This window comes from Azolla caroliniana, unplaced genomic scaffold, assembly GCF_043228905.1.
Source record: "Azolla caroliniana isolate FFs.n. ecotype wild unplaced genomic scaffold, voAzoCaro1.0.p SCAF_9, whole genome shotgun sequence".
Lineage (NCBI taxonomy): Eukaryota > Viridiplantae > Streptophyta > Polypodiopsida > Salviniales > Salviniaceae > Azolla > Azolla caroliniana.
The window spans coordinates 10,356,758-10,367,099 of NW_028230444.1; the positions used below are offsets into that span (position 1 = coordinate 10,356,758).

At 38.8% G+C, this 10,342-nt stretch overlaps 1 protein-coding gene across 1 annotated transcript; it reads left to right on the forward strand.

Moving 5' to 3' along the window:
• The first annotated feature begins 5,395 nt into the window (after positions 1 to 5,395).
• Positions 5,396 to 10,006, forward strand: LOC147860151 (ammonium transporter 3 member 3-like). Its single transcript, XM_087324408.1, has 3 exons — positions 5,396 to 6,386; positions 7,365 to 7,650; positions 9,260 to 10,006. Exons 1-3 carry the CDS (start codon positions 5,730 to 5,732, stop codon positions 9,829 to 9,831), a joined length of 1,515 nt encoding a protein of 504 aa, XP_087180534.1. The 5' UTR covers positions 5,396 to 5,729; the 3' UTR covers positions 9,832 to 10,006.
• Positions 10,007 to 10,342: the final 336 nt, after the last annotated feature.

The following is a 10,342-nucleotide window of genomic DNA, read 5'->3' on the forward strand; positions in this document are numbered from 1 at the left end:
TGTTTTTGGCCACTTCATAATCACATGAATAGATATGCACAGTACCTTCTTCCAATTTTCTTATCACATTGTGCAAGGGCCTTTGTTTTTTCCTTCTCCTTCCCTTTTAAGTTCTTTTTGGCCTTATCATCATCTATATTTTATGAAAAAAGGTATGCGTCACCTTTTCTTCTTTGCTCTCGCTTTGTGTCAACCTTCTTGTTGATGTTTGACTTTTTGCTTTAAGCTTGGGTATGCCCTCTTAATTATTTCCTCCTTGTTGAGCATGAAGGTACTCTTGCTCATCCATGACATCACCATCACAAAATCTTCATTCTACATCGTCATCCTCCACTGCAAGTCCACCGAAGATGTCATTAGAATTCAGGTTCACCAAGATGTCACGAGAATTCATGCATGCCTATGAAATTATGAGCAAGATCCTCCATTGCAAGTTCACCAAGGATGTCACACTAGAATTCAAGTTCACCAAGATGTCTCTAGAAGTTGTGCATGCGTAAGATATTATGCAACAAGGACCTAAATGATGGAAGATGGCTTGTCGATGAAGGGTTACATGAGTTAATAGTTGAGATGACACTTCTTCGACGATCTTTCTATTGAGCTTCTTATACCAATTCACACTAGTACCCTTGCAAAGCATAGTATGTGTGTTGGATAGAAAAGGCAAAAAAGGTGGGTTTAAGTGTGAAGCCTAGCTCTATGCCGAGCCTAGACTTGGTAATGCAAGGCTATGTGTGTGCACCATTTCCTCTTCCTTTAGCGTGCACTTATTCTTATTTCACATGGGTTCATGATGCCAACAAAATGTTCATTGACTTGTTGGTATTTATCGCTTGCTTCATTTTCATCATTTACGCATTGTAACACATCACTTATTCTTATCTCACATGAGTGCTTGATGCCAACAAACTGTTCATTAATTTGGTGGTATTTACTACTCATTCATTTTCATCATTTACGCATTTTAGTTCATCTTTTTCCCTCCACTATCCCCAACAATGTTGTGAAGTATTTACTTCACCTGTAGAAATTCTAATTAAAAGAACAAATGTTTGGTTTGAAGATGATTTATCTCAATTGAATTAATTTAGTCCATGTGTTCTAAATACAGTCAAGGGTTTAAACAATTCAAGATTCAAGATTATTTTGACAGATCCAATGTCAAGTGACAAATATAAACCCCACAGACTTGAGCTTAATCAATTGGACAATTCCACATGTTATACACAGGGTCAAAGGTTTGAATCATTGAATACGAATGTGTATGATAAATCAACAATGAATCCCTATAAAGTCTATTAAAAGTCTAGACATAATTGTTTTGCATGCATGCTATTATGTGGTAGTATACATGGTAGTATATGTGGCAACATATGAATTACATGCAAAGCACCTTCAAGACATATATATAATTACTCTCACAACAATTGATCAATGAGGGACATGCCACTACTATTGTTAGTTTATGTTTGAGTGTTTGAATATTGGGCTTAGGGGATCACTAAGTATCCTATATTATAGTTACATATATATTAATACATACATTAACTCTATAATTAGAAGTCTATTGGACAACCAATAGTCATGTCGCAATGTTGCACCTTGTGAAACACCTCAATCCTTTCAATTTCACAAGTAATGGAAATTTTAAGATTTTATTACATAATTTAAAGAGAAAACAAAGGAAGAATAAGATGGTGGTTTCAAACCCCGTACGTCAATTCAATAACACTTTGCGAACTATCAATATAAGGTAATAGAACTTAGTAAGAAGAATAAACATTCAAGATGCAAGATGTTGTTTCATCTACACATTGTTTTTTGACATGCAAGATGTCTTGTAAGATATGAGTTGTAAATGATTCCTTTGTACATTCTTAACTAATGGAAGTAGATGTTTTTTGGAAAAAAAAAAAAAACATTCAAGTAAAACTTTACGAACTATCAATAGGGTAATAGAACTTAGTAAGAAGAATATACATTCATGTAACACTTTATGAACTATCAATAGGGTAATAGAACTTAGTAAGAGGAATTTACATTTAACCCGTCCATAAACTTATGCCTCCAAAGTTTAAAACAAAAGCCCAAAGGTGCAAAAGTTACAACAATCACATAGACTCACATCTATGGAAGATAACATGTTATTTTAACAAAGGCTTTTGGGGATTACTAGGAGAGCAATGTAGTTCAAAATCAATTGTAATGAGGAAATATTAATATAAACTTTAGGGTTCTTTCCTTTAATTGTAAACTTGTTCTATCTTGCGTTGTGAAATTTAATACATTCTATGCAAATTCAAGTATGATGGGCATCTCTTCTCGACAAAGCTCACATCTTCACTAAGTCAAATAATACAACAATCAGTCAAATATAGTAACACTACGTATGGTAATATATTAGATACTTTAGAAAAAGACAAGAGTTGTAATGGACAGCTTTAAACTCTAAAGAACATAAATATGATAAGGGCCAAATAAGGCTTTAATATTGTACAAACGGAAAAAGGGGTGATGGAAGCATGATCTCACTCCATGACTAGCATTTATCAATGCCAAGGCAAGAAAAAGAATGTAATTTTAGAGAGCACCTTAGACTAAATCTTAGAATGAAAATTGAGCCCATTGCACTTAATTAAGAGACCGATGATCAAAGATCTATTGTACTATCTTCATTAATGAATTTCATTCAGCATTTCTATCAATTGATGTCAACCCTTCTCTTAATATTTTGCATTAAGTATTTTCATAAATCTCCTCTTACGAGTTTATATTTGTTGAAGGGCCTTCCCTCCTCATTCACCTTTCCATCTTTTGATAGATCCTTAAGCTTACTTTGTTCTTGTTTTATGCTTTGTGACAAGCATGTTGTTTGTACCATACCATACGGGTACAATCTTCATACGCAAAGCATTGTGTAATTGGATGTAGATCTAACAATTGTCAAGATTATCATCAATCATCGTGCATATTGGTCTTTCTCTTTAGTGAGAGCCACCTTGTCTTCCAACTCTATATGCCCCATAAACTTTTTGCTCTAGCCTCTAGGCATGCTCCAATATATATTAAAGAACTTGGTAACATTTGCAAGTGACATAGGTGTTTCCCAATTCTTCTCCAATATATATTAAAGAACTTGATAACATTTGCAAGTGACTTAGATGTTTCCCAATTCTTCTCTCGATCCCACAAAAAGAAGATCTTGGAGTGGAGGATAGCATGACGTAAGAGGGGACATGGTTGGGATCTCATATGTTGTGTTGCAAAGAAAGTAATCATTGTGCCATAGGCACCACCATGTGATTGTTTCTATTAGTTCTCAACTCCAAGAAGAGCAACAATGAGCTCTAACCACTTGAGGAGTAAGAGTTTTCTTGAACTTCCTTATTCCATGATTGACAATGGATCTTTCCAATGTGTGAACTCGTAGTCCTCATGACTCCATCCATATGAGCCATGTGCATGTTAATATCTTTACCCAACATCGATGCATTAATGGCTTCATACTTTCATGTTCAAAGGTATTCAATTTCATCACCAAACAATGTACGATTATGAGAGATTTGATGATGTCAATAGGATAACTTACTGGTTATAATAGAGGATAAGACTTTTCTTTCATCTTCAAATATCGTCCACAAGTTTGATGCTTTAATTGATTCACGAAGTTTGTTGCAAGATGTCATTGAAACGTAGTAATCTACCAACAATGTAGTGTATTAATAAAACTTCATCGTGCATCGATTTACATGCTAGCTACATTAATGAGTCAATTAAAGTTTTCCATGAGGTGGCAGAAAGTGAAAGTAATCATGTACAATGATTATGTAGTTTGTTGATATACAATGGATCCCACATAAAATCAAGGTTTACAAATAGAAGTCATATTTTAAAACATGTGTGAACTCTACTTTCCTTTTTTCTTTTGATTAAGTGACAACCGGAAAGTAAATAATACTCATGAGGTGCTTGTACTCATTTAGGAATATCGATGTAGTGGGCCTACTCAAAACAAAAGCAAAATCCATTTGTGCAAGGATTTGGTTAAAAAAGTGATCCAACATGTGTATCTTTGATTAATGCAAACATACAATCATGTTGTATAGCATATATGGGATACAAATTGATTTCCAACCCTTCAAGTTCACTTACAATGTCAAAATCCCAAAAGGAAATTTACACTACTGTTATGAAACCAAAACCAATGCAAGCATAAACCAAAACGTTTGTCACCTTTAGGCTTGTTAAACACACAAATCCAATCAAATAAAATGTGCATTTCGCGCTTCTAAACCCAATGCCTATAATTAAGGGGAAGGCAATTCAATTTGAGAGAGTTTATCGGCTAAAGAGACGAGAATTTGTTCTATGTGATATGTGCTATTGCCACATTTACATAATAAAATTGTCTTAGTTCATATTCTAAAAATGTCATTTATGAAATGTCCCATTTTAGTAGAAGCTAGGTGAGCTTGAGTCAAAAGAGAGAATTTGAGGACAAGAAAGACCACTGCACCCCAAAAGTGACCCAAAATTATTTACCATTCTTTGAAGAATGTTTGTCATTAAATGCTCAATGTGGTTGCTAGTAAATGAGTATTTAAAGGAGTCACAATCTAACTCACGATAATAAGTTGACACATTTATCGTGGGCATTTTTACTCCACAAATGGGCAATGTTGTGGGCCAATAATACATACTTACTGAATCCACAATGTTAAGAAGTGGGTCGATCCTATCCATGCCTCTTAGGCAAATTAAGTGAAGATTTATCCAACCATGGGATTAGCCAACATATGGCAATCTCATGAAATGGAGTGAGAGTCGAGGCATCTAATGTCGTAGCCTAGGTACAACATCGAGCAACCTAACAAATGAGGGAGGGACTATGATTCTTCACTCGTAACCACCAACAATGACCCTCCGCTGATTAAGAAGAACAAGTGGAGACTCAGTGACATTTTGTGCATATCACATTTCGAAACGTCATGCCTTCAAATTATGCTTTCTTTTTCCCATTTTATAATATTTAAATAAATTCAGAAACAACGACGCATCAACTTTTCAAAAGATTGGAATTGCTATGTATGTATTGATCACTCTTCTCATGTGCCCTTCCATCATAGTGTGTCACTTTTTTTTTCTCATAAAATTAGCTTACCCTAGTAGTAAAATTACTTACTACTTATTACTAGTGATCCTAGGCCTTCGTTGTGTGTAACCGATGACTTCCCTCCCTTAGGGTTTCAAAACCCAAAAGAAAGGAATAAGACAAAACAAAAAGCCCTTTTCCAAAAAATGCCAAAAGGAAAAGCCCAAAAAGTGGATAAGAATGACTCTATAATGCGCGCGCGCACACACACACACACACACACACACACATATTGTACACATTGTATGGTTGAGAGAGGACACTCCAACAAAGAGGCAAACTAAAGCAAATGTAAATTGACCTAATTCCTTCTTCTTCCATTCACTCATGGGTTTCTATTTGATGCTAAGCATTAGGGGCATCTTATCCATCCATCCCCTAACCTTCTTGGTTAATGATCTCACACCATCAACCTGAATTTCAAGTTTTGTCGCCGGGGGGGGGGGCAAGCAACAACAAGAAGATCGGACATCGATCGCATTGTGTGTGTGTGTGTGCCCTCGTGATTGATTGATTTATCGGGCAGAGGAAGAAAAAGATCGGTGGTAGGAGAAGCAAGCGAAATTTGTTATTGATGGCATTGCCTATCGCGTACGCGAACAACACGGCGAGCGTGCCGGACTGGCTCAACAAGGCGGACAACGCGTGGCAGCTGACGGCGGCGACGCTGGTCGGCCTACAGAGCGTCCCGGGCCTCGTCATCCTCTACGGGAGCATCGTGAAGAAGAAGTGGGCGGTGAATTCGGCATTCATGGCTCTCTACGCGTTCGCCGCGACCCTCTTGTGTTGGGTGACATGGGCGTACAAGATGGCGTTCGGGGATCGGCTCCTCCCGATCTGGGGGAAGGCGGGGCCGGCCCTCTCGCAAGATTACCTTGTCGGCCGGGCATACCTTCCGGCCACCATGATACGCGGCCACATTTCGGAGGGGGGGGTCGGGGAAACCGAGACCCCACTCGTCCAGCCCTTCTTCCCGATGGCCGCCATGGTGTACTACCAGTTTGCGTTCGCGGCCCTCACCGTCATAATCCTCGCGGGCTCCCTCCTCGGCCGCATGAACATCAAGGCGTGGATGTTGTTCGTGCCGTTGTGGGTCACCTTCTCCTACACCGTCGGCGCCTTTAGCCTATGGGGCGGAGGCTTCCTCTTCCAATGGGGCGTCCTCGACTACTCGGGCGGCTATGTCATCCATGTCTCATCTGGCGTCGCGGGCCTAGTAGCCGCATTTTGGGTAACCCCTAATAAACCCCCAATGTTTGTTCCCTAATATGTTTGCCACATATTTATTATATGTATAGTTTGCTTAATGGGTATGATCCCATATGTATATAATGTATCCATCCAAGGAGCTTCAACAGAAGCTATATAATATAGGTGTAGAGGGAGGGTGAACTTAAAGCTAGGAGTGTGTTTTTATGTTTAGTTTATACCCACTTAAACCCTATACCCCTTTTCTTTTGGGCCAGTACTAGTAGTAGAGAAAAGCAAAGCATCATCCCTAAGCTTCTGCTTTTTTGACATGTCTCTTAATTCTCCATTGAAAATTAAATGGAGACTTACTTAATTCATTCTCCATTACTTGGTAGAGGTGTCACAGTTATTTATTATACATGTATCTTTTGCAAAACGACTATAAATAATAACCCTTAGTTTCCAAGCAAATAAATGGTGCGGGTTCGATTCTCGCTTCCTCTGCCAAGTCAAAGGGGGTTTGTTTGTTGTCCAAAATCCCGATTGCTTTTTGGGACCAGTACAGAGATGCATAATCCTTTTGATGCTTTGAACTTGAACAGCTTGCTTGGAGAAAGCCTGTTTGTTCTCAAACTATGAAGGGAGTGGTTTTGTAGACTAAATTTGTTGCTGTTAGTGGGCTGCTATATAAAATGTAGGTTCAAGGGAACCCATGGCAGTGTTCCGTCTTATACGTAGTAGGTCTAATGTTAGAAGGTTAATATACATGGAAACATGATGTTAGGAGCTCTAAAATGTTGACAAACTTCTTCTCGATGATGATCATGGATAGATCAAAGTACATATTGTCCTCAAAGTCGGAATCATGAACCCCCACCTAAATATTCAAGTTGTACTATGGAAACAAGATGATGGGGTAGCCACTAGTGAGTGATTGAGCACTGAGTGAGACTTTTAACTAGGTGTTTGTTGTATTATATGCAAAAAAGGAAGATTGTTGGGAACAAGAGTGTTGTAGGTTGGACCACGGTTGACGAAGGATCGGGAACGATTTCCGCCCAACAACATCTTATTGACATTGGTGGGGGCAGGGCTACTTTGGTTGGGTTGGGCGGGCTTCAATGGTGGTAGTGGTTTCTCCGCGGACATTGACTCCTCATTGGCCGTGCTCAACACTCATGTGTGCACTGCCACAAGTCTCCTCGTGTGGGCAGCCCTCGACGTCCTCATCTTCGGCAAGCCATCTGTCATCGGCGCGGTGCAAGGCATGACCACAGGCCTTGTCTGCATCACTCCAGCTGCAGGTAATATATATAAATATATATATGCATGTGATTATGTGATTATGTTTACGTTCATCATGCCATTTCTTTAGATTTGGATCCATGTTTGATGGGTTTCCAAGTTGTATTTCATTGTTAAAAATGTCACTCCATGAATGATTTGTTTCAAGTATTCCACTGGAACAAATGAATAAACTTTGAAAAGAAAGTCTAGTTATGTCTAATATGCCCTGCTCAGTAGAAAAGAGAATGGTGCTGTAGTGATGGATGAGCACATGATCAATACAAATGCCCTTTTTAGAGTCAGTGATGTGGTGGTTGAGCCATGCTACTTTATAGGAGTTATTTTGAAACATATATGGAGAAGGCGAAGAAGAAGAGGAAGTAAGTCTGTATTAACGTCTCTAAAGAGGGCAATGTGACCTATGAGACCAAACCAATATAAATCTTATACCTTGTTCCTTGTTGGAAACCTGAAGATTAACAAACCCTCAATGGGCTCCAAGTGCTGTTATTAATTCAAATAAAAACATAGAAACATATCGACATTGTGTCCTATGGGCATCTTTTTCCCCTAAAATGAGTTTAACACTTGAGCAAGATATATATTTCTTTGCGGCAATTTGAAAGAGTAAATAGGATGCCCATACACATTAGTTGGATCTTATCCAATGTTCGTGTTTTTCTCCTCTCGAAATGTATGTAAAGAGGTAGAATATAAAAGCATCTTGTCTTTCTCCTACTCACAATTGCTAATTTTTTTGACCTTGAAGGGCTCTGATTTGGCAACCATTAAGACAGGTTCTAGAATACAAGTCTTTGTTCTTTCATGTGGTCACCTTCCATATAGAAAATAAATGTTTCACTTTCATTACGTCTCTCAACCATTGCATTGAACTTGATCCTAGTGTACATGGTGAATTCCGTTTGCATGATTTTTATGTCCCTTTTTTATCTCCGAAAGTTACCAAGGAGTCTAGGCCCTAGGTTTCAAAAACAAGCAGCTAGCATATGAAATGATTGCTCGTTTGAGAGGTAGATTGTAATTAATTTTTTGACTTTTTTGCTTGTAGTTTAGAAGACACCAAAAAGAATCCTTTAACCCTTGGCCAGGCTAGCCATCACTAGCACTAGCAGTGATAATTGGTTAGGTTTTCACTAGTAGTGTAAACTCTGAAAAGAATCCTTAAATCCTCGGTTACTTAACCATCCTAAGTATCTTCCCTAGTTACTGCCTTCATAACCTGATGCCCCTTGAAAATGAAATTAGGGTAATGTTATTGTAAAATGTTAACACACCCATATCCTCCATCAGACAACAACAACAGAGGACTTGACATATCAGTGTTGCTGTTGTCCTGGCATATCAAAATTTTCCGCAAGTTATGAGGTACCGTGGTAGTTTGAATAATATATCCCAATCTTTATTTGAAGGGTGTTTTTTTAGGAAAAGCACAAGGTTTACTTCTTGTGGATTGCGTATGTGACTACCACAATGGGGTGACCATGATGGTAAAAACAATAGACCAAAAACCCATATAGCACAATTAAGTCGGCCTAGAGTGTGCTAAATAGAATCACAATCTTTTTGTCTACTTCTACCTAATGTTGTTAGGGGTTTTGGTGATAGGGCTAGTCCAGGGATGGGCTGCGATCGTGATGGGCTTGCTAGCAGGTAGTGTGCCTTGGTTCACAATGATGGTTGTACACAAGAAATCACGGATTTTGCAACATGTGGATGACACATTGGCGGTGTTCCACACCCACGCGGTTGCCGGCATATTGGGTGGTCTTATGACTGGCCTCTTGGCGGACCCGATACTCTGCAGCTACTTTAGACCTGGCGTGAAATCGGGCGGATCCTTCTACGGTGGACAGGGTAAAGATCAAATTGGACGACAACTCGTGGGTGCTCTCTTCATCATCGGATGGAATGTTGTTGTGACATCCCTCATTTGCTTGGTCATAAAGTTGGTAGTTCCATTGAGGATGTCAGTGGAGGAGTTGTCGACAGGTGATGATGCGGCTCACGGTGAGGAGGCGTATGCACTGTGGGGTGATGGCGAGAAGTTCAACGACAATCGATTCAATGTAACCAGCAACATTCCCATGTCAAACATCCAAGACTCAGAGCATGGCATTGCCGCGCACTACAACCTGCCCAAGGACAGCCTTACCACTTCCTCCACCGTCCATATCTAATTCAATTCTTGGCACATTTTTACTCTTGCAAAGCTTGTTTTGTTTCTTCAACTCAGAGATATGCCCTCTCATTTATCTCTAATTATATGGTTCAAGCTTATCTTGTTTCTCCCTTAATGTAGACACATCCATTTTCAGATATTGTAATGTGCAAGAGCAATTGATCTTCCTAACCTACATTGTTGTAGTCCCAAGCATGTCTAGGAAAATAATAGATAGAGGATTACATCCCTTTATCGCTAGTGCCAAAACTAAGTAACTTAGCTAGCTTTTCTTTAGTATTGGTTTTAATAGTTCTCACACCCAAACGGTAACCCTAGATATTAGCTCACATCTAGCCTTAAAAGGGTCCAAAAACTCAATGTTGAATATGAGAACAAGGTTTGCTCTTCTATATATATGCATTGCCATAAGAATATGGATTTTTTAAGTAAAAGATGAGCAGAAAACTCAATTGGAACCTATTATCGCAATTATTGCGTATCAGGTGAGAAAATCCTTGAGCTCTAGC